General features: G+C 44.8%; 1 protein-coding gene across 1 annotated transcript; it reads right to left on the bottom strand.

The window, feature by feature from the left end:
- Positions 1 to 188: 188 nt before the first annotated feature.
- Positions 189 to 24,775, bottom strand: cpvl (carboxypeptidase, vitellogenic-like). The gene is given in 13 exon segments (NM_001139952.1): positions 189 to 700; positions 4,657 to 4,839; positions 6,657 to 6,830; positions 7,013 to 7,111; positions 7,251 to 7,382; positions 7,603 to 7,725; positions 7,998 to 8,064; positions 11,186 to 11,265; positions 11,686 to 11,744; positions 23,033 to 23,147; positions 23,737 to 23,855; positions 24,243 to 24,421; positions 24,658 to 24,775. Coding segments are annotated over 13 exon segments (1,437 nt in total). The 5' UTR covers positions 24,666 to 24,775; the 3' UTR covers positions 189 to 601.
- Positions 24,776 to 26,742: the final 1,967 nt, after the last annotated feature.

Here is a 26,742-nt window from a genome sequence, read left to right on the forward strand (position 1 = left end):
AACACCACTAGGCATTTACAAGGGACAACACCACTAGGCATTTACAAGGGACAACACCACTAGGCATTTACAAGGGACAACACCACTAGGCATTTACAAGGGACAACACCACTAGGCATTTACAGTATAACAAACACTAGCGCCCTCTGGTGTTCAGCCATTGAACTTGTTTGACAGACCCATGTTTGTTTCATTTATTTTTTATTACAATTGCATTGTGTGCCATCTCTTCATCTTAATCATATATTGATCATGTGCAACATATATCATTATTCAAAAAAATATTCATTTTGACGGATCCACAGAATAGCAAACATGAGAATTGGTTGGCAGTGCATCAGAGTGCAGTTACAATCTGAGGGTTAAAGTAGGATGTCATTAAACTCTGATGAAGGTAGCATAGCTGTCCAAACGTCTCTATCCATGACATGTATTATTTTCTAGGTGATAGACCTCTACCATGTATAATTGGCTTTCCATGGTTCCGAACTTGCTAAAATCAATAGTGTTTGAAATAAACAGCCACTGGGAATCTGGAGACAGTCTGAATCAAAAGGTGGAGGAACTCTGATCAACTGTGTTCCTGCTCAGTCCCGCTCACTCAAATAAATCCCTGTGTTGAGAGGAATCTGTCAATCATATCAAAGGACCTCTGTGGTTGGTCGTACGGTAGTATGTGCCCTCCCCCTCGTATAATCACCTGCATGACAAGGAGACAAACAGACAGGTTTAGCACGTGAACCAGTTTCCCCATCAGCAGCACTGTGTTCCCACCTGGTGTCCATAAAGTTGATCTTATCTTCCTGGCACAGCGATTTTGAATAAGACTCTACTTGCAATAATTGTTATGTGCTTGTTTTTTTGACTGAACTTAGTTGAATGCACTGACTAAGGTGTTCTGCATGAGAGCTACTGCTAAATTACTCACATTATGTTTAGTTATGCTACGTTAACATTTTCCATTTTAAAGGGTGGCCAAATGCCCTGAATACCCAGTAAAGTCCTGGGCCCAGATTCACAAAAACCTTCTTACGCAAATAACTTAAGAAGCTGCATAAAAATAAAAATAAATAAGTTTAAGATAATTTGTAAGTGCAATTCCTCAACAATTTCTTAAGATTTAATGATTTTCTTACAAACTCCTCAAATATCTTCTTATGTACCATTGAAGTCGGAAGTTTACATACACCTGAGCTCAGTTTTTCACAATTCCTGACATTTAATCCTAGTAAATATTCCCTGTCTTAGGTGAGTTCGGATCACCACTTAATTTTAAGAATGTGAAATGTCAGAATAATAGTAGAGAGAATTATTTCTTTCAGCTTTTATTTCTTTCATCACATTCCCAGTGGGTCAGAAGTTTACATAAACTCAATTAGTATTTGGTAACATTGCCTTTAAATTGTTTAACTTGGGTCAAACATTTCAGGTAGCCTTCCACAAGCTTCCCACAATAAGTTGGTTGAATTTTGGCCCATTCCTCCTGACTGAGCTGGTGTAACTGAGTCAGGTTTGTAGGCCTCCTTGCTCGCACACGCTTTTTCAGTTCTGCCCACAAATTTTCTATAGGATTGAGGTCAGGGCTTTGTGATGGCCACTCCAATACCTCGACTTTGTTGTCATTTTGCCACAACTTCGGAAGTATGCTTTGGGTCATTGTCCATTTGGACGACCAAGCTTTAACTTCCTGACTGATGTCTTGAGATGTTGCTTCAATATATCTTCATAATTTTCCTACCTCATGATGCCATCTATTTTGTAAAGTGCACCTGTCCCTCCTGTAGCAAAGCACACCCACAACATGATGCTGCCACCCCCGTGATTCACGGTTGGGATGGTGTTCTTCAGCTTGCAAGCATCCCCCTTATTCCTCCAAACATATCAATGGTCATTATGGCCAAACTGTTCTATTTTTGTTTCATCAGACCAGAGGACATTTCTCCAAAAGTACGATCTTTGTCCCCAAGTGCAGTTGCAAACCGTAGTCTGGCTTTTTATGGGGGTTTTGGAGCAGTGGCTTCTTCCTTGCTTAGCGGCTTTTCAGGTTATTTCTATATAGAAATCGTTTTACTGTGGATATAGATACTTTTGTACCGGTTTCCTCCAGCATCTTCACAAGGTCCTTTGCTGTTATTCTGGGATTGATTTGCACTTTTCTCACCAAAGTACATTAATCTCTAGGAGACAGAACACGTCTCCTTCCTGAGCGGTATGACAGCTGTGTGGTCCCATGGTGTTTATACTTGCGTACTATTGTTTGTACAGATGAACTTGGTACCTTCAAGCGTTTGGAAAGCAAGGTGAAGACGTGGAGGTCTACAATTTTTTTTCGGAGTCTTGGCTGATTTCTTTAGATTTTCCCATGATGTCAAGCAAAGAGGCACTGAGTTTGAAGGTAGGCCTTGAAATACATGGTAGTTAATTGGTACACCTCCAATTAACTAAAATGATGTCAATTAGCCTATCAGAAGCTTCTAAAGCCACGACATAATTTTCTGGAATTTTTCAAGCTGTTTAAAGGCACAGTCAACTTAGTGTATGTAAACTTCTGACCAGCTGGAATTGTGATACAGTGAATTATAAGTATAATAATCTGTATGTAAACAATTGTTAGAAAAATGACTTGTGTCATGCACAAAGTAGATGTCCTAACCGACTTGCCAAAACTATAGTTTATTAACAAGAACTTTGTGGAGTGGTTGAAAACGAGTTTTAATGACTCCAACCTAAGTGTATGTAAACTTCCAACCTCAACTGTATCTTCTTAAGATGTGTGTTGCTAGGCAACCGATTTAGCTAGCTATCTGGCTAGCAATGGCAATCAGGTTAGCAAATGTCCAACTGAGATTACTCTTCTAAAACATGTTCTTGGGTTTAAAATAATAAATACTGAAACTTTCAGATGACGTTTGTGAGTGAATTAAACATGTTCAATTGCTTTCATGAGCTTTTTCTCTCACTGCCCGGAGAGAAGACAATGGTTCAGCTATCTCGGAGTTCAAGAACACTTCCAAGAACTTTATTTCCAAGAATCTCATTTCTTCTTAACTTTTTGCTTAAGGAGAAACATAAGAAATAGTGCAAGAGAATTTCCTCTAACCTTTTTGAGGAATAGCAACTTTGCTTAACTTTCTTCTTAAGTCAATAGTTAACCTGTTAGGGCTAGGGGGCAGTATTGACACGGCTGGATAAAAAAACATACCCGATTTAATCTGGTTACCACTCCTACCCAGTAACTAGAATATGCATATACTTATTACATATGGATAGAAAACACCCTAAATTTTCTAAAACTGTTTGAATGGTGTCTGTGAGTATAACAGAACTCATTTGGCAGGCAAAACCCTGAGACATTTTCTGACAGGAAGTGGATACCTGATGTGTTGTATTACCTTTAAACCTATCCCATTGAAAAACACAGGGGCTGAGGAATATTTTGGCACTTCCTATTGCTTCCACTAGATGTCACCAGCCTTTACAAAGTGTTTTGAGTCTTCTGGAGGGAGATCTGACCGAACAAGAGCCATGGAACGATGATGGCCCATTAGACACCTGGCGCGCGAGTTCATGTTGGGTACCCTCGTTCCAATACGTTATAAAAGAGTATGCATTCGTCCACCTTGAATATTATTCATGTTCTGGTTAAAAAGGCCCTAATGATTTATGCTATACAACGTTTGACATGTTTGAACGAACGTAAATATATTTTTTTCCCCTCGTTCATGACGAGAAGTCCGGCTGGCTTAGATCATGTGCTAACAAGACGGAGATTTTTGGACATAAATGATGAGCTTTTTTGAACAAAACTACATTCGTTATGGACCTGTGATACCTGGAAGTGACATCTGATGAAGAGAATCAAAGGTAATGGATTATTTACATAGTATTTTCGATTTTAGATCTCCCCAACATGACGTCTAGTCTGTATCGCAACGCGTATTTTTCTGGGCGCAGTGCTCAGATTATTGCAAAGTGTGATTTCCCAGTAAGGTTATTTTTAAATCTGGCAAGTTGATTGCGTTCAAGAGATGTAAATCTATAATTCTTTAAATGACAATATAATATTTTACCAATGTTTTCTAATTTTAATTATTTAATTTGTGGTGTTGACTTGACTGCCGGTTATTGGAGGGAAACGATTTCCTCAACATCAATGCCATAGTAAAACGCTGTTTTTGGATATAAATATGAACTTGATAGAACTAAAAATGCATGCATTGTCTAACATAATGTCCTAGGAGTGTCATCTGATGGAGATTGTAAAAGGTTAGTGCATCATTTTAGCTGGTTTTATGGTTTTGGTGACCCTGTCTTTGAATTGACAAAACATTACACACAACTCTTGTAAATGTACTGTCCTAACATACTCTAAATTTATGCTTTCGCCGTAAAACCTTTTTGAAATCGTAAAACGTGGTTAGATTAAGGAGATGTTTATCTTTCAAAGGGTGTAAAATAGTTGTATGTTTGAAAAATTTGAATTTTGACATTTATTTGGATTCAAATTTGCTGCTCTTGAAATGCACCTGCTGTTGATGGAGTGCACCACGGGTTCTAGCCCATAGAGGTTAAGGAATAAAATGGCAGTTAAGAAGAAATGTCTTCTTAAGAAGGTTTTGTAAATCTGGCCCCTGGACACAGACATACAGTACTCACCTGGTAGAATTCCCCTACTTGGCGTACATATCCAGCCACCTCTGTGTCCTCTGGCTGGATCTTCCAATGGAAGCGAGAGGCTTTGTTGAACTCATCAGCCCCGGTCCAGTTCACCGTGGGCAGGAACCTCTCGGTCAGGGGGGCCGCCACAATCACATCCAGCTGACCACTGTAAATCAACACCTGTGTGTATGTGTGTGTGTGTGTGTGTGTGTGTGTGTGTACAGAAGAAAGAGAGAAACACAGATAAGGCATTTATTCAATGATTACAGTATAGTGGTCCAAACAATAGCTGAGGAGAGGAGTTAGTGACTGACACCGTAGCTAGTGACTGACACCGTAGCTAGTGACTGACACCGTAGCGAGTGACTGATACTCTAGCTAGTGACTGACACTCTAGCTAGTGACTGACACCGTAGCTAGTGACTGACACCGTAGCTAGTGACTGATACTCTAGCTAGTGACTGACACCGTAGTTAGTGACTGACACCGTAGCTAGTGACTGACACCGTAGCTAGTGACTGACACCGTAGCTAGTGACTGACAGCCTAGCTAGTGACTGACACCCTAGCTAGTGACTGACACCGTAGCTAGTGACTGACACCGTAGCTAGTGACTGACACCCTAGCTAGTGACTGACACCCTAGCTAGTGACTGACACCGTAGCTAGTGACTGACACCGTAGCTAGTGACTGACACCGTAGCTAGTGACTGACACCGTAGCTAGTGACTGATACTCTAGCTAGTGACTGACACCGTAGCTAGTGACTGACACCGTAGCTAGTGACTGACACCGTAGCTAGTGACTGACACCGTAGCTAGTGACTGATACTCTAGCTAGTGACTGACACCGTAGCTAGTGACTGACACCGTAGCTAGTGACTGATACTCTAGCTAGTGACTGACACCCTAGCTAGTGACTGACACCGTAGCTAGTGACTGACACCGTAGCTAGTGACTGACACCGTAGCTAGTGACTGATACTCTAGCTAGTGACTGACACCGTAGCTAGTGACTGATACTCTAGCTAGTGACTGACACCCTAGCTAGTGACTGACACCCTAGCTAGTGACTGACACCCTAGCTAGTGACTGACACCCTAGCTAGTGACTGACACCGTAGCTAGTGACTGACACCGTAGCTAGTGACTGACACCGTAGCTAGTGACTGACACCGTAGCTAGTGACTGATACTCTAGCTAGTGACTGACACCGTAGCTAGTGACTGACACCGTAGCTAGTGACTGATACCCTAGCTAGTGACTGATACCCTAGCTAGTGACTGATACTCTAGCTAGTGACTGACACCGTAGCTAGTGACTGACACCGTAGCTAGTGACTGACACCCTAGCTAGTGACTGACACCGTAGCTAGTGACTGACACCGTAGCTAGTGACTGACACCCTAGCTAGTGACTGATACTCTAGCTAGTGACTGACACCCTAGCTAGTGACTGATACTCTAGTTAGTGACTGACACTGTAGTTAGTGACTGACACCGTAGCTAGTGACTGATACCCTAGCTAGTGACTGACACCGTAGCTAGTGACTGACACCGTAGCTAGTGACTGACACCGTAGCTAGTGACTGACACTGTAGTTAGTGACTGACACCCTAGCTAGTGACTGATACTCTAGCTAGTGACTGACACCGTAGTTAGTGACTGACACCGTAGTTAGTGACTGACACCGTAGCTAGTGACTGATACTCTAGCTAGTTACTGACACCGTAGTTAGTGACTGACACCGTAGCTAGTGACTGATACTCTAGCTCGTGACTGATACTGTAAACCAAAGTTAAACCATGGCTCAGTAGGTAGAGCGCGCCGCTCGCAGAGCAAGGATTGTGGGTTAGATTCCCTGGGCCACCCATACATAAAATGTACGCACGCGTCAGTGTCTCTGGATAAAAGCCTCTGCTAAATGGCATATATTATATATCTGTGCTGTTAATAGAACCGTAGCATGTCTGAGTGCTAGATGGGCATTGACTCTAGTCTCACCCTGTAGTTGTCCATGAGCGTGGCGAGCCAGGGTTTGATGCTCTTCATGACGTCCTGCAGCAGATGTTTCTCCACCTCTGAGCCGTCGTGGAACGTCAGGTTCCCCACGTGGATGGAGCGCCGCACCTCTGCCAGCGTCACAAACTGGGAGAAATACTCCTGGTCTGCAGGCTCCTGTAGCATAGAGAACCATAACATAACATTTTATTATTTAACCTTTATTTAAAACGTGCATCTGTGTGTAAGCCTTGTAAGAAGACACATTTCATTCAGGAAATATACCTTCTCTGGGTAATATAACTCAACCTTTATTCAAACAGTTAGGCATCTGTGTAAACCTTGCTCTGTGTACCTACCTGACACTGCAAGTAATTGAAGTAGTTGGAGCAGCCAGTGGCGTTCTGGAAGAACGAGGGGTACGGCAGAATGTCACCATTCAGCAAGCTGTCAAATACCTGTAGGACATGAGGATAGTGGAAGAATGTACCAGGAAGTTGGAAGCCTTGAAAGAATGACTGACATACATTCAGATATGTGGAGTGGACAACAAAAACACACAAGTTATTGTGTTAGCAGATGCAGTCAGTGTCTTACCTCAAAGGCCTCCACCCATTTCTCCTGCTGGATGAGCTGCACCCCGCTGGCTGTCTGCTGCTCAACATACTGTTTCTGGAGCATGTCTATCAGACCTGTCTGGTACAGGAAGTCTCCATACCCTCCCAGCATCTGAGAGAGAGAAGGGGAGAGAGAGCAAATGGGAGAGAGGGAGAGAGAGAGAGACAGAACAAGTAAGACCAACAGAAAGAACAAATGAAGAACAAAAACAACATTTTTTTTCATCCTGGAGATATACTAATATTTCTTAATGATATATTTCATATTAAATCAGAAGTGTCAAACAATGCTGAGTAAAGTTGAAATCACAGTGTATTAAAACACAACCCACCAGCTCTGGGTCACAGAGGCCGTCTCCAATGGCAACTCCCTTGAAGTTGATCTTCACCTTAGCAATGGGGTTATGCTTATGGATGTAGTAACCAATGGCAGGGACATACTTTCCTGCATAGGACTGAGGACATCGAGGACAATTCCAATCAATTTTAGTGTCTGCGTTCTGAGTCATTTCAATTTGATGTTATTATGCATTTATGTGGAAAGATTATTCTTGTTGCTATAGCAGAGACCCTAAAATAACAATTTTAAGACCTTGTTCAACATCATAAAAGGGAATAAAAAGCAGATGTCTTTGTAGCTAGGATTTGGGGAACTTGCCAACTAGGATGTAGGGAAGTTGTGTAATGTTATGTGTAACACAGATGTGGAGACTAGAACCAAACTCACCTCTCCTGTAGCATAGAAGTCATTGGACTGATACTCAGAGAAGATCTGGAAGAACTGAGTCAATGCACTAGAGGACAAAGACACAAGATGAGAAAAACAATGGGTGCCATGTGACATAACCAAGGTCCTAGATGTACATTGACCAGAGACCATGGTGCCATAACCAAGGTCCTAGATGTACATTGACCAGAGACCATGGTGCCATAACCAAGGTCCTAGATGTACATTGAGCAGAGACCATGGTGCCATAACCAAGGTCCTAGATGTACATTGACCAGAGACCATGGTGCCATAACCAAGGTCCTAGATGTACATTGAGCAGAGACCATGGTGCCATAACCAAGGTCCTAGATGTACATTGAGCAGAGACCATGGTGCCATAACCAAGGTTCTAGATGTATATTTGACATGCGTCCTCCGAAACACGACCCTGCCAAGCCGCACTGCTTCTTGCCACACTGCTCGCTTAATCCGGAAGCCAGCCGCACCAATGTGTCGGAGGGAACACCGTACAACTGCCGCTTTCAAGGTGCTCCGGGACTCTAACCCGGAAGCTTACAAGAAATCCTGCTATGCCCTGTGACGAACCATCAAAACAGGCAAAGCGTCAATACAGGGCTAAGATTGAATCATACTACACCGGCTCCGACACTCGTCTTATGTGGCAGGGCTTGCAAACTATTACAGACTACAAAGGGAAGCACAGCTGCGAGCTGCCCAGTGACATGAGCCTACCAGACATGTTAAATCACTTCTATGCTCGCTTCGAGGCAAGCAACACTAACGCATGCATGAGAGCATCAGCTGTTCCGGACGACTGTGTGATCACGCTCTCCGTAGCCGACGTAAGACCTTTAAACAGGTCAACATACACAAGGCTGCGGGGCCAGACGGATTACCAGGACGTGTGCTCTGGGCAGGTGCTGACCAACTGGCAGTTGTCTTCACTGACATTTTCAACATGTCCCTGATTGAGTCTGTAATACCACCATGTTTCAAGCAGACCACCATAGTCCATGTGCCCAAGAACAGTAAGGCAACCTGCCTAAATGACTACAGACCCAAAGCACTCACGTCCGTAGCCATGAAGTGCTTTGAAAGGCAGGTAATGGCTCACATCAACACCATTATCCCAGAAACCCTGGACCCACTCCAATTTGCATACCGCCCAAACAGATCCACAGATGATGCCATCTCTATTGCACTCCACACTGCCCTTTCCCACCTGGACAAAAGGAACACTTATGTGAGAATGCTATTCATTGACTACAGCTCAGCGATCAACACCATAGTACCCTCAATGCTCATCACTAAGCTAAGGATCCTGGGACTAAACACCTCCCTCTGCAACTGGATCCTGGACTTCCTGACGGGCCGCCCCCAGGTGGTGAGGGTAGGTAGCAACACATCTGCCACGCTGATCCTCAACACTGGAGCTCCACAGGGGTGCGTGCTCAGTCCCCTCCTGTACTCCCTGTTCACCCATGACTGCATGGCCAGGCACGACTCCAACACCATCATTAAGTTTGCAGATGACACAACAGTGGTAGGCCTGATCACCGACAACGACGAGACAGCCTATAGGGAGGAGGTCAGAGACCTGGCTAGGTGGTGCCAGAATAACAACCTATCCCTCAAAATAACCAAGACTAAGGAGATGATTGTGGACTACAGGAAAAGGAGGACCGAGCATACCCCCATTCTCATGGACGGAGCTGTAGTGGAGCAGGTTGAGAGCTTCAAGTTCCTTGGCCTCCACATCAACAACAAACTAGAATGGTCCAAACACACCAAGACAGTCGTGAAGAGGGCACGACAAAGCCTATTCCCCCTCAGGAAACTAAAAAGATTTGGCATGGGTCCTTAGATCCTCAAAAGGTTCTACAGCTGCAACATCGAGAGCATCCTGACTGGTTGCATCACTGCCTGGTACGGCAATTGCTTGGCCTCTGACCACAAGGCACTACAGAGGGTAGTGCGTACGGCCCAGTACATCACTGGGGCTAAGCTGCCTGCCATCCAGGACCTCTACACCAGGCGGTGTCAGAGGAAGGCCCTACAAATTGTCAAAGACCCCAGCCACCCCAGTCATGGACTGTTCTCTCTACTACCGCATGGCAAGCGGTACCGGAGTGCCAAGTCTAGGACAAAAAGGCTTCTCAACAGTTTTTACCCCCAAGCCATAAGACTCCTGAACAGGTAATCAAATGGCTACCCGGACTATTTGCATTGTGTGCCCCCCCCCCAAACCCTCTTTTTACGCTGCTGCTACTCTCTGTTTATCATATGTGCATAGTCACTTTAACTATACATTCATGTACATACTACCTCAATTGGGCCGACCAACCAGTGCTCCCGCACATTGGTTAACCAGGCTATCTGCATTGTGTCCCGCCACCCACCACCCGCCAACCCCTCTTTTACGCTACTGCTACTCTCTGTTCATCATATATGCATAGTCACTTTAACCATATCTACATGTACATACTACCTCAATAAGCCTGACTAACAGGTGTCTGTATGTAGCCTCGCTACTTTTATAGCCTCGTTACCTCTATAGCCTGTCTTTTTACTGTTGTTTTATTTCTTTACCTAACACCTTTTTTGCACTATTGGTTAGAGCCTGTAAGTAAGTATTTCACTGTAAGGTCTACACCTGTTGTATTCAGCGCACGTGACAAATAAACTTTGATTTAACTGTGTCAGCGCGCATGCGCTCGGCCCACCACAGGAGTCGCTAGAGCGCGATGGGAAGAGGACATCCCAGGCGGCCAAATCCTCCCCTAACCGGACGACGCTGGGCCAATTGTGCGTCGCCTCATGGGCCTCCCGGTCGCGGCCCGGCTGCAACACAGCCCGGGATCGAACCCGGATCTGTAGTGAGGCCTCAAGCCCTGCAGTGCCTTAAACCGCTGCACCACTCAGAAAGGCCACCATCAGATCTTTACAACGCTTAGAGAAGTGTTTTCCATCTCAGGAACCACATCAATATGATAGAATGATATTATAATCTGTGCATAGTGTAAGGCTGTGTTTACACAGGCAGCTCAATTCTGATCTTTTGCCCATTATTATGGGCAAAAGAGCTGGTCTGATTGGTCAAAAGACCAATTGGTGAATAAAAGATCAGAATTGAGCTGTCTGTAAATACAGCCTAATGCACCCAGAACCTCAGTGACCAGTCTTACCTGTACAGATCTCTGCCTACATCATCCTGGTTCTGAGCAAAGCCTCGGTCATCATCAGTGAAACTGAACCCTGTTCCTACCTGGACAAGAAAACACACACCTGACATTACAATCACATACTGTACATGCTGTTATGTAACATTACATTCACATACTGTACATGCTGTTATGTAACATTACATTCACACACTGTACATGCTGTTATGTAACATTACATTCACACACTGTACATGCTGTTAGGTAACATTACATTATATTCACATACTATTAAGTAACATTACACACATTTTTATGAGAAAACTATTAAAGCAGCCTAGAAACCAAATCAAACCTGTGTGATAGAGGATGTCCTAAATGGCACCCTATTCCCTATTTAGTACACTTCTTTTGACAAGAGGACCTGGTCAAAAGTAGAGCACTATAAAGGGAATAGGGTGCCATTTGGATGCAAGCAAACTGTGTTCATACATTCACACTAAGGAAGTAGAAGCCATACGTACTGGATTGTCGATGTACAGAACAGAGTATCTGGATGTCCAGGGATAGTCTCTGTAGCCCACTGTAAACAGGTGAAATAACACATCAAAACATGGAGAGAAATGAAGATCCTACCACTACAGTAGGAACAGAGATACATGGAGAGAGATGAAGGGTCTACCACTACAGTAGGAACAGAGATACACGGAGAGAGATGAAGATCCTACCACTACAGTAGGAACAGAGATACGCGGAGAGAGATGAAGGTCCTACCACTACAGTAGGAACAGAGATACACGGAGAGAGATGAAGGTCCTACCACTACAGTAGGAACAGAGATACACGGAGAGAGATGAAGGTCCTACCACTACAGTAGGAACAGAGATACACGGAGACAGATGAAGGGTCTACCACTACAGTAGGAACAGAGATACACGGAGAGAGATGAAGATCCTACCACTACAGTAGGAACAGAGATACGCGGAGAGAGATGAAGGGTCTACCACTACAGTAGGAACAGAGATACACGGAGAGAGATGAAGGGTCTACCACTACAGTAGGAACAGAGATACACGGAGAGAGATGAAGGTCCTACCACTACAGTAGGAACAGAGATACACGGAGAGAGATGAAGAGTCTACCACTACAGTAGGAACAGAGATACATGGAGAGAGATGAAGGTCCTACCACTACAGTAGGAACAGAGATACACGGAGAGAGATGAAGGTCCTACCACTACAGTAGGAACAGAGATACACGGAGAGAGATGAAGGGTCTACCACTACAGTAGGAACAGAGATACACGGAGAGAGATGAAGGGTCTACCACTACAGTAGGAACAGAGATACGCGGAGAGAGATGAAGGTCCTACCACTACAGTAGGAACAGAGATACACGGAGAGAGATGAAGGGTCTACCACTACAGTAGGAACAGAGATACATGGAGAGAAATGAAGGTCCTACCACTACAGTAGGAACAGAGATACACGGAGAGAGATGAAGATCCTACCACTACAGTAGGAACAGAGATACACGGAGAGAGATGAAGGGTCTACCACTACAGTAGGAACAGAGATACACGGAGAGAGATGAAGGGTCTACCACTACAGTAGGAACAGAGATACGCGGAGAGAGATGAAGATCCTACCACTACAGTAGGAACAGAGATACACGGAGAGAGATGAAGGGTCTACCACTACAGTAGGAACAGAGATACACGGAGAGAGATGAAGGGTCTACCACTACAGTAGGAACAGAGATACACGGAGAGAGATGAAGATCCTACCACTACAGTAGGAACAGAGATACACGGAGAGAGATGAAGGGTCTACCACTACAGTAGGAACAGAGATACACGGAGAGAGATGAAGGGTCTACCACTACAGTAGGAACAGAGATACGCGGAGAGAGATGAAGATCCTACCACTGCAGTAGGAACAGAGATACGTGATAAAATAGAAATGACAGACAGGGGTCAGTACAGAGACACGTTATTATACACTAGACAGGGGTCAGTACAGACACGTTATTTTACACTAGACAGGGGTCAGTACAGACACGTTATTATACACTAGACAGGGGTCAGTACAGAGACACGTTATTATACACTAGACAGGGGTCAGTACAGACACACGTTATTACACACTAGACAGGGGTCAGTACAGAGACACGTTATTACACACTAGACAGGGGTCAGTACAGACACGTTATTACACACTAGACAGGGGTCAGTACAGAGACACGTTATTATACACTAGACAGGGGTCAGTACAGAGACACGTTATTACACACTAGACAGGGGTCAGTACAGAGACACGTTATTACACACTAGACAGGGGTCAGTACAGAGACACGTTATTACACACTAGACAGGGGTCAGTACAGAGACACGTTATTACACACTAGACAGGGGTCAGTACAGAGACACGTTATTATACACTAGACAGGGGTCAGTACAGACACGTTATTATACACTAGACAGGGGTCAGTACAGAGACACGTTATTACACACTAGACAGGGGTCAGTACAGAGACACTTATTACACACTAGACAGGGGTCAGTACAGACACGTTATTATACACTAGACAGGGGTCAGTACAGACACGTTATTATACACTAGACAGGGGTCAGTACAGAGACACGTTATTATACACTAGACAGCGGTCAGTACAGAGACACGTTATTATACACTAGACAGGGGTCAGTACAGACACGTTATTATACACTAGACAGGGGTCAGTACAGAGACACGTTATTACACACTAGACAGGGGTCAGTACAGAGACACGTTATTACACACTAGACAGGGGTCAGTACAGACACGTTATTATACACTAGACAGGGGTCAGTACAGACACGTTATTATACACTAGACAGGGGTCAGTACAGAGACACGTTATTATACACTAGACAGGGGTCAGTACAGAGACACGTTATTACACACTAGACAGGGGTCAGTACAGAGACACGTTATTACACACTAGACAGGGGTCAGTACAGAGACACGTTATTATACACTAGACAGGGGTCAGTACAGAGACACGTTATTACACACTAGACAGGGGTCAGTACAGACACACGTTATTACACACTAGACAGGGGTCAGTACAGAGACACGTTATTACACACTAGACAGGGGTCAGTACAGAGACACGTTATTATACACTAGACAGGGGTCAGTACAGAGACACGTTATTACACACTAGACAGGGGTCAGTACAGAGACACGTTATTACACACTAGACAGGGGTCAGTACAGACACGTTATTACACACTAGACAGGGGTCAGTACAGAACACGTTATTACACACTAGACAGAGGTCAGTACAGACACGTTATTACACACTAGACAGGGGTCAGTACAGAACACGTTATTATACACTAGACAGGGGTCAGTACAGACACGTTATTACACACTAGACAGGGGTCAGTACAGACACACGTTATTACACACTAGACAGGGGTCAGTACAGACACGTTATTACACTCTAGACAGGGGTCAGTACAGACACACGTTATTACACACTAGACAGGGGTCAGTACAGAGACACGTTATTACACACTAGACAGGGGTCAGTACAGACAGCAGACGTTATTACACACTAGACAGGGGTCAGTACAGAACACGTTATTATACACTAGACAGGGGTCAGTACAGAACACGTTATTACACACTAGACAGGGGTCAGTACAGAGACACGTTATTACACACTAGACAGGGGTCAGTACAGAGACACGTTATTACACACTAGACAGGGGTCAGTACAGACACGTTATTATACACTAGACAGGGGTCAGTACAGAGACACGTTATTATACACTAGACAGGGGTCAGTACAGACACGTTATTACACACTAGACAGGGGTCAGTACAGACACGTTATTACACACTAGACAGGGGTCAGTACAGACACACGTTATTATACACTAGACAGGGGTCAGTACAGAGACACGTTATTATACACTAGACAGGGGTGAGTACAGAGACACGTTATTATACACTAGACAGGGGTGAGTACAGAGACACGTTATTATACACTAGACAGGGGTCAGTACAGAGACACGTTATTACACACTAGACAGGGGTCAGTACAGAGACACGTTATTACACACTAGACAGGGGTCAGTACAGAGACACGTTATTATACACTAGACAGGGGTCAGTACAGAGACACGTTATTACACACTAGACAGGGGTCAGGTCAGTACAGACACCGTTATTACACACTAGACAGGGGTCAGTACAGACACGTTATTACACACTAGACAGGGGTCAGTACAGACACGTTATTACACACTAGACAGGGGTCAGTACAGACACGTTATTACACACTAGACAGGGGTCAGTACAGAGACACGTTATTACACACTAGACAGGGGTCAGTACAGAGACACGTTATTATACACTAGACAGGGGTCAGTACAGACACGTTATTACACACTAGACAGGGGTCAGTACAGAGACACGTTATTATACACTAGACAGGGGTCAGTACAGACACGTTATTATACACTAGACAGGGGTCAGTACAGAGACACGTTATTATACACTAGACAGGGGTCAGGTACAGACACGTTATTATACACTAGACAGGGGTCAGTGCAGACACGTTATTATACACTAGACAGGGGTCAGTACAGACAGGGGTCAGTACACTAGACAGGGGTCAGTACAGACACGTTATTATACACTAGACAGGGGTCAGTACAGACACGTTATTATACATTAGACAGGGGTCAGTACAGAGACACGTTATTATACACTAGACAGGGGTCAGTACAGAGACACGTTATTATACACTAGACAGGGGTCAGTACAGAGACACGTTATTACACACTAGACAGGGGTCAGTACAGAGACACGTTATTATACACTAGACAGGGGTCAGTACAGAGACACGTTATTATACACTAGACAGGGGTCAGTACAGAACACGTTATTACACACTAGACAGGGGTCAGTACAGAGCACGTTATTACACACTAGACAGGGGTCAGTACAGACACACGTTATTACACACTAGACAGGGGTCAGTACAGACACACGTTATTACACACTAGACAGGGGTGAGTACAGAGACACGTTATTACACACTAGACAGGGGTGAGTACAGAGACACGTTATTACACACTAGACAGGGGTCAGTACAGAGACACGTTATTACACACTAGACAGGGGTCAGTACAGAGACACGTTATTACACACTAGACAGGGGTCAGTACAGAACACGTTGTTACTACACTAGACAGGGGTCAGTACAGAGCACGTTATTATACACTAGACAGGGGTCAGTACAGAGACACGTTATTATACACTAGACAGGGGTCAGTACAGAGACACGTTATTATACACTAGACAGGGGTCAGTACAGAACACGTTATTACACACTAGACAGGGGTCAGTACAGAGACACGTTATTACACACTAGACAGGGGTCAGTACAGAGACACGTTATTACACACTAGACAGGGGTCAGTACAGAGACACGTTATTACACACTAGACAGGGGTCAGTACAGACACGTTATTACACACTAGACAGGGGTCAGTACAGAGACACGTTATTACACACTAGACAGGGGTCAGTACAGAGACACGTTATTACACACTAGACAGGGGTCAGTACAGAGACACGTTATTACACACTAGACAGGGGTGAGTACAGAGACACGTTATTACACACTAGACAGGGGTCAGTACAGAGACACGTTATTACACACTAGACAGGGGTCAGTACAGACACGTTATTACACACTAGACAGGGGTCAGTACAGACACGTTATTACACACTAGACAGGGGTCAGTACAGAACACGTTATTACACACTAGACAGGGGTCAGTACAGAGACACGTTATTACACACTAGACAGGGGTCAGTACAGAACACGTTATTACACACTAGACAGGGGTCAGTACAGACACGTTATTACACACTAGACAGGGGTCAGTACAGAGACACGTTATTATACACTAGACAGGGGTCAGTACAGACACGTTATTATACACTAGACAGGGGTCAGTACAGACACGTTATTACACACTAGACAGGGGTCAGTACAGAGACACGTTATTACACACTAGACAGGGGTCAGTACAGACACGTTATTATACACTAGACAGGGGTCAGTACAGAGACACGTTATTATACACTAGACAGGGGTCAGTACAGACACGTTATTACACACTAGACAGGGGTCAGTACAGAGACACGTTATTATACACTAGACAGGGGTCAGTACAGACACGTTATTATACACTAGACAGGGGTCAGTACAGAGACACGTTATTATACACTAGACAGGGGTCAGTACAGAGACACATTATTACACACTAGACAGGGGTCAGTACAGAGACACGTTATTATACACTAGACAGGGGTCAGTACAGAGACACGTTATTACACACTAGACAGGGGTCAGTACAGAGACACGTTATTATACACTAGACAGGGGTCAGTACAGAGACACGTTATTATACACTAGACAGGGGTGAGTACAGAGACACGTTATTATACACTAGACAGGGGTCAGTACAGACACGTTATTATACACTAGACAGGGGTCAGTACAGAGACACGTTATTATACACTAGACAGGGGTCAGTACAGACACGTTATTATACACTAGACAGGGGTCAGTACTGACACGTTATTATACACTAGACAGGGGTCAGTACAGACACGTTATTACACACTAGACAGGGGTCAGTACAGACACGTTATTACACACTAGACCTGGGTCAGTACAGAGACACGTTATTATACACTAGACAGGGGTCAGTACAGAGACACGTTATTATACACTAGACAGGGGTCAGTACAGACACGTTATTACACACTAGACAGGGGTCAGTACAGAGACACGTTATTACACACTAGACAGGGGTCAGTACTGACACACGTTATTACACAGTAGACAGGGGTCAGTACAGACACACGTTATTACACACTAGACAGGGGTCAGTACAGACACGTTATTACACACTAGACAGGGGTCAGTACAGACACGTTATTACACACTAGACAGGGGTCAGTACAGACACGTTATTACACACTAGACAGGGGTCAGTACAGAGACACGTTATTACACACTAGACAGGGGTCAGTACAGAGACACGTTATTATACACTAGACAGGGGTCAGTACAGACACGTTATTACACACTAGACAGGGGTCAGTACAGAGACACGTTATTATACACTAGACAGGGGTCAGTACAGACACGTTATTATACACTAGACAGGGGTCAGTACAGAGACACGTTATTATACACTAGACAGGGGTCAGGTACAGACACGTTATTATACACTAGACAGGGGTCAGTGCAGACACGTTATTATACACTAGACAGGGGTCAGTACAGACAGGGGTCAGTACACTAGACAGGGGTCAGTACAGACACGTTATTATACACTAGACAGGGGTCAGTACAGACACGTTATTATACACTAGACAGGGGTCAGTACAGAGACACGTTATTATACACTAGACAGGGGTCAGTACAGAGACACGTTATTATACACTAGACAGGGGTCAGTACAGAGACACGTTATTACACACTAGACAGGGGTCAGTACAGACACACGTTATTACACACTAGACAGGGGTCAGTACAGAGACACGTTATTACACACTAGACAGGGGTCAGTACAGAACACGTTATTACACACTAGACAGGGGTCAGTACAGAGACACGTTATTACACACTAGACAGGGGTCAGTACAGACACACGTTATTATACACTAGACAGGGGTCAGTACAGACACACGTTATTATACACTAGACAGGGGTCAGTACAGAGACACGTTATTACACACTAGACAGGGGTCAGTACAGAACACGTTATTATACACTAGACAGGGGTCAGTACAGACACGTTATTACACACTAGACAGGGGTCAGTACAGAGACACGTTATTATACACTAGACAGGGGTCAGTACAGACACGTTATTACACACTAGACAGGGGTCAGTACAGACACGTTATTATACACTAGACAGGGGTCAGTACAGACACGTTATTATACACTAGACAGGGGTCAGTACAGACACACGTTATTATACACTAGACAGGGGTCAGTACAGAGACACGTTATTATACACTAGACAGGGGTGAGTACAGAGACACGTTATTATACACTAGACAGGGGTGAGTACAGAGACACGTTATTATACACTAGACAGGGGTCAGTACAGACACGTTATTATACACTAGACAGGGGTCAGTACAGAGACACGTTATTACACACTAGACAGGGGTCAGTACAGAGACACGTTATTACACACTAGACAGGGGTCAGTACAGAGACACGTTATTACACACTAGACAGGGGTCAGTACAGAGACACGTTATTACACACTAGACAGGGGTCAGTACAGAGACACGTTATTACACACTAGACAGGGGTCAGTACAGAGACACGTTATTACACACTAGACAGGGGTCAGTACAGAGACACGTTATTACACACTAGACAGGGGTCAGTACAGAGACACGTTATTACACACTAGACAGGGGTCAGTACAGAGACACGTTATTACACACTAGACAGGGGTCAGTACAGAGACACGTTATTACACACTAGACAGGGGTCAGTACAGACACACGTTATTACACACTAGACAGGGGTCAGTACAGAGACACGTTATTACACACTAGACAGGGGTCAGTACAGAGACACGTTATTACACACTAGACAGGGGTGAGTACAGAGACACGTTATTACACACTAGACAGGGGTCAGTACAGAGACACGTTATTACACACTAGACAGGGGTCAGTACAGAGACACGTTATTACACACTAGACAGGGGTCAGTACAGAGACACGTTATTACACACTAGACAGGGGTCAGTACAGAGACACGTTATTACACACTAGACAGGGGTCAGTACAGAGACACGTTATTACACACTAGACAGGGGTCAGTACAGAGACACGTTATTACACACTAGACAGGGGTCAGTACAGAACACGTTATTATACACTAGACAGGGGTCAGTACAGAGCACGTTATTACACACTAGACAGGGGTCAGTACAGAGACACGTTATTACACACTAGACAGGGGTCAGTACAGACACGTTATTACACACTAGACAGGGGTCAGTACAGACACGTTATTACACACTAGACAGGGGTCAGTACAGAGACACGTTATTATACACTAGACAGGGGTCAGTACAGAGACACGTTATTACACACTAGACAGGGGTCAGTACAGAGACACGTTATTACACACTAGACAGGGGTCAGTACAGAGACACGTTATTACACACTAGACAGGGGTCAGTACAGACACGTTATTACACACTAGACAGGGGTCAGTACAGAGACACGTTATTACACACTAGACAGGGGTCAGTACAGAGACACGTTATTACACACTAGACAGGGGTCAGTACAGAGACACGTTATTACACACTAGACAGGGGTCAGTACAGAGACACGTTATTACACACTAGACAGGGGTCAGTACAGAGACACGTTATTACACACTAGACAGGGGTCAGTACAGACACACGTTATTACACACTAGACAGGGGTCAGTACAGACACACGTTATTACACACTAGACAGGGGTCAGTACAGACACGTTATTACACACTAGACAGGGGTCAGTACAGAGACACGTTATTACACACTAGACAGGGGTCAGTACAGAGACACGTTATTACACACTAGACAGGGGTCAGTACAGAGACACGTTATTACACACTAGACAGGGGTCAGTACAGACACGTTATTACACACTAGACAGGGGTCAGTACAGACACGTTATTACACACTAGACAGGGGTCAGTACAGACACGTTATTACACACTAGACAGGGGTCAGTACAGAGACACGTTATTATACACTAGACAGGGGTCAGTACAGACACGTTATTATACACTAGACAGGGGTCAGTACAGACACGTTATTACACACTAGACAGGGGTCAGTACAGACACGTTATTATACACTAGACAGGGGTCAGTACAGACACACGTTATTATACACTAGACAGGGGTCAGTACAGACACGTTATTACACACTAGACAGGGGTCAGTACAGACACACGTTATTACACACTAGACAGGGGTCAGTACAGACACGTTATTATACACTAGACAGGGGTCAGTACAGAACACGTTATTATACACTAGACAGGGGTCAGTACAGAGACACGTTATTACACACTAGACAGGGGTCAGTACAGAGACACGTTATTACACACTAGACAGGGGTCAGTACAGACACGTTATTATACACTAGACAGGGGTCAGTACAGAGACACGTTATTATACACTAGACAGGGGTCAGTACAGAGACACGTTATTACACACTAGACAGGGGTCAGTACAGACACGTTATTATACACTAGACAGGGGTCAGTACAGACACGTTATTATACACTAGACAGGGGTCAGTACAGACACGTTATTACACACTAGACAGGGGTCAGTACAGACACATTATACACTAGACAGGGGTCAGTACAGACACGTTATTACACACTAGACAGGGGTCAGTACAGAGACACGTTATTACACACTAGACAGGGGTCAGTACAGAGCACGTTATTACACACTAGACAGGGGTCAGTACAGACACGTTATTATACACTAGACAGGGGTCAGTACAGACACGTTATTATACACTAGACAGGGGTCAGTACAGAGACACGTTATTATACACTAGACAGGGGTGAGTACAGAGACACGTTATTATACACTAGACAGGGGTCAGTACAGACACGTTATTATACACTAGACAGGGGTCAGTACAGAACACGTTATTACACACTAGACAGGGGTCAGTACAGAACACGTTATTATACACTAGACAGGGGTCAGTACAGACACGTTATTATACACTAGACAGGGGTCAGTACAGACACGTTATTATACACTAGACAGGGGTCAGTACAGAACACGTCATTACACACTAGACAGGGGTCAGTACAGACACGTTATTACACACTAGACAGGGGTCAGTACAGACACGTTATTATACACTAGACAGGGGTCAGTACAGACACGTTATTATACACTAGACAGGGGTCAGTACAGACACGTTATTATACACTAGACAGGGGTCAGTACAGACACGTTATTATACACTAGACAGGGGTCAGTACAGAGACACGTTATTATACACTAGACAGGGGTCAGTACAGACACGTTATTATACACTAGACAGGGGTCAGTACAGAGACACGTTATTATACACTAGACAGGGGTCAGTACAGAGACACGTTATTATACACTAGACAGGGGTCAGTACAGACACGTTATTACACACTAGACAGGGGTCAGTACAGACACGTTATTACACACTAGACAGGGGTCAGTACAGAACACGTTATTACACACTAGACAGGGGTCAGTACAGACACGTTATTACACACTAGACAGGGGTCAGTACAGAGACACGTTATTATACACTAGACAGGGGTCAGTACAGAGACACGTTATTACACACTAGACAGGGGTCAGTACAGACACGTTATTATACACTAGACAGGGGTCAGTACAGAGACACGTTATTATACACTAGACAGGGGTCAGTACAGACACGTTATTATACACTAGACAGGGGTCAGTACAGAGACACGTTATTATACACTAGACAGGGGTCATTACAGACACGTTATTATACACTAGACAGGGGTCAGTACAGAGACACGTTATTACACACTAGACAGGGGTCAGTACAGAGACACGTTATTATACACTAGACAGGGGTCAGTACAGAGACACGTTATTATACACTAGACAGGGGTCAGTACAGAGACACGTTATTATACACTAGACAGGGGTCAGTACAGACATGTTATTATACACTAGACAGGGGTCAGTACAGACACATATGGCTATGTTGGTACCTGTTAGGTTCTTCAATACAACGTAGGGTCCATGTTCTACAAACAGCCCAAACATAGACGTGCCCCCAGGACCCCCCTGCAGCCACAGCAGGACTGGAGCGGTCTCAGGCCTCTCCTGCAGACAGACAGACAGACAGACAGACAGACAGACAGACAGACAGACAGACAGACAGACAGACAGACAGACAGACAGACAGACAGACAGACAGACAGACAGACAGATACAGGTTAGTAGTTATCTAACGGTGGATACTGGAACTCGCAGTGAGAGGCCTCCACCCAAAGCCCTTCTAATACAACACTGTCACCTTGTGGCTCAGTCGTTGACACCCAGTTAGGAAGTAAACACTGTTTTATCACTAGGACCTTGGTAATGTAGGTAGCAGAAAGGACTTGTTTTGTACTTACTTTATAGGGGCTAAGCCCATAAGTCTTTTGTTAAGTTTTCTGAAACCAAAACATGTTGAAATGTACAATCCAAATAAAACGTTGCCCTGAGTCACACAGTCCTTTACAGGAGCTGATAAAAGGTGATTGCTAGACAAACACGTGCTGTTCATTCCTGTCATGAGTGAAACTGAGGAGGAGAACACTGCAGCTGATATGGGTGGCACCCTATTCTCTATGGGGCCCTGGTCAAAAGTAGTGCACTACAAAGGGAACAGGGTGCCATTTGGGACAGATAGTACTGTAGTGTAGTGTACCTGAGCAGGGAAGAACCAGAAGTAGAGGTTACTGTTGTATTTGTTGTTGACAGTGAGGTAGCCGGCATAACTCTTCACACTGGCACCAGGCAGGGGACCTACCAGACTCTGCTTCCGGGCTGAAAGAGAGAACAGGTCATTGCTTTCAAATAACTGTCCCAAACCTAGTTTCATCTGAACACTATGATTAGTCTTCATCAGACTTCTGTGTAATACTGTAACATTCATGATGTTAACGTCACAACATCGTAAGAACTGTTCTGCACACTGTCATGTCATGTTTTGTGGCGTGGACCCCAGGAAGAGTAGCTGCTGCACGTGCAACAGCTAATGGGGATCCTAACTGTGTTAATGATGCAAATAACATATGATGCATAACGCAATCTCGTCTATTTTTTTTTTTTACATTTGACAACTGCCATGTACAACATTAGGGATAGTATTAACAGTTGAACAAATGAACAAAATACCAAAATATCGTTTCTGAGTAAAGTAAACCAACCTACCCTCTTCGATGTTGCCCTTTTCCAGGTAGGGGGTGAGAAAGAGCGGCTTGCCAGGGTCGGCTCCTCTGGAGAGCATGCTGACACGGTGAGATTTCCGGCAGAAGAAACTCGAGCAGCCCCTTGACTGTGTTGCCTCCAGGGAAGCCCACAGGAGGACACACAGCGTCTCCTTCAACATTCTGTCAGGGGTGAGTGGAGAGCAGATACATTTGATAGTTTAGTTTCAACACAATTTCATTCTCACACATTTTTGCATCATCAAATGTCTGCTTTAGCTAGTTTGCGCATGTATTTTTTAAAGTATGTTCAATATAAAAAAAGAAGGAATTAGCTAGCCTAGTCAAATAACCATTGAGAGAACTGCACTGAATAACCAATGACCAGACTTTCATACAGCTTTATTTTGCAAACATACCTCATCATTTGGGCTCGCCTCCTCTGGAGTTCAGAGCAGCCAGCTAATCCGTGCAATAGAAGGAAGATAAATCAGATCATCTGTAGTTTCACGTTGCTGCTCGGCTGTTGTTACAAAAATGGATTGGTCACATGATCAACTGGGTGAGTGGTCATGTGATTTCATGCTGTCTTGCGCAATCAAATCCTCATCCCGACAGTCCGTTTCTGGTTCTGCTTCTCAACAATTCTAAATGTCCAAGAACTTTCACAACTGCTAAGTTCGACACCATTTGTTTACGGTCTATCCAGATGGTTCATGAATGTTACTTTTTTCTTCAGGCATTGTATTTTTAGCTTTTTGGTTTTAGATAAATGGATATAGGCCTATTCACATGTTTATCTTGGGTGAATTATTTATGTGCACATGGTTAATAAATGAAGTGAGGCACTAACATTTTTACCAAATGCAGGCTAGAGCCTACACTCAAATTGATACATTCCCCTAATCGTGGGAGACATTTTAGTATGCCTAGCTAAATAGATTTTAAATTGTGTGGTCTGAGAAACACACACATGCATGCTATGTGAGGCAGGGGCGCTGTGTGTGGAGGGAAGTTAGGACGATTCTAAGGGCCTGTGACTGAAAGGGGCCCTAAAAAAGTATTAGAACATTAGGTACATTTCTTTCAATATTAAATGATTGTTTACATCAAATGGTTCGGACCTAACCCCCAAACCAGGCGTGAACGGTACTTGCTAGCAGTGAATTACCGGTGGAGCATGTCTCAGCTTCCTAAAGAAAAATCAGGCTTCCAAACATGAAAAGAAAGAAAAAGACAGGAGAGAGAAAAGAAAGGGTGAGAGTATGTCACCCAATTTTTCACAAAGGAAGTTGGGTGGAGTCCGTGTGTGGTGGAAATGAACCTGTTAGTTTAGTCCATAGTGAAATGGGCTACTTTTGCTCCCCTAACATTAGTTAATATCTTCACAGAAAATGTTTACATTTCGCTCCTCTTTTAGCCGACATTTAATCAATGCAGGAAAACTTTTACCAAACTATTCATACTAAATGAGTTGTCCCTGCCCCTGCCTGGTGCCAGGCCCAACAGATGCAGCTTCAGGCTCAGCAGCCCTGTCTCCCCATCCCCATACCCCTGAACCAGCCCTGTCTCCCCATACCCCTGAACCAGCCCTGTCTCCCCATACCCCTGAACCAGCCCTGTCTCCCCATCCCCATACCCCTGAACCAGCCCTGTCTCCCCATCCCCATCCCCCCTGAACCAGCCCTGTCTCCCCATCCCCATACCCCTGAACCAGCCCTGTCGCTCCATCCCCATACCCCTGAACCAGCCCTGTCTCCCCATCCCCATACCCCTGAACCAGCCCTGTCTCCCCATCCCCATACCCCTGAACCAGCCCTGTCTCCCCATTCCCATACCCCTGAACCAGCCCTGTCTCCCCATCCCCATACCCCTGAACCAGCCCTGTCTCCCCATCCCCATACCCCTGAACCAGCCCTGTCTCCCCATCCCCATACCCCTGAACCAGCCCTGTCTCCCCATCCCCATACCCCTGAACCAGCCCTGTCTCCCCATCCCCATACCCCTGAACCAGCCCTGTCTCCCCATCCCCATACCTCTGAACCAGCCCTGTCTCCCCATCCCCATACCCCTGAACCAGCCCTGTCTCCACATCCCCATACCCCTGAACCAGCCCTGTCTCCCCATCCCCATACCCCTGAACCAGCCCTGTCTCCCCATCTCCATACCCCTGAACCAGCCCTGTCTCCACATCCCCATACCCCTGAACCAGCCCTGTCTCCCCATCCCCATACCCCTGAACCAGCCCTACTCCCAACTGAAGAAGGAGGTGAGCAGCATTGTGTTCAATGACATGTCAGTTGGCATAATTGCAGGTAATGTGATTATCCAGTCATGAAACATCTCACTTGACTCAGAAGCAGACAATTTCAGAGCCTTAAAGGAGGAGATGCAGGCTCTTAGAGATGGAAGGGAGCTCCTGTCTGAGGAAACACTGATTGCTACGCAAATGAATGTTGCACCTCAATTTAGCAAGGAACACAGCCGCCAGAGGAAAAGGAAGA

This window comes from Salmo salar, chromosome ssa02 (assembly GCF_905237065.1).
Source record: "Salmo salar chromosome ssa02, Ssal_v3.1, whole genome shotgun sequence".
In the NCBI taxonomy this organism is placed as follows: domain Eukaryota; kingdom Metazoa; phylum Chordata; class Actinopteri; order Salmoniformes; family Salmonidae; genus Salmo; species Salmo salar.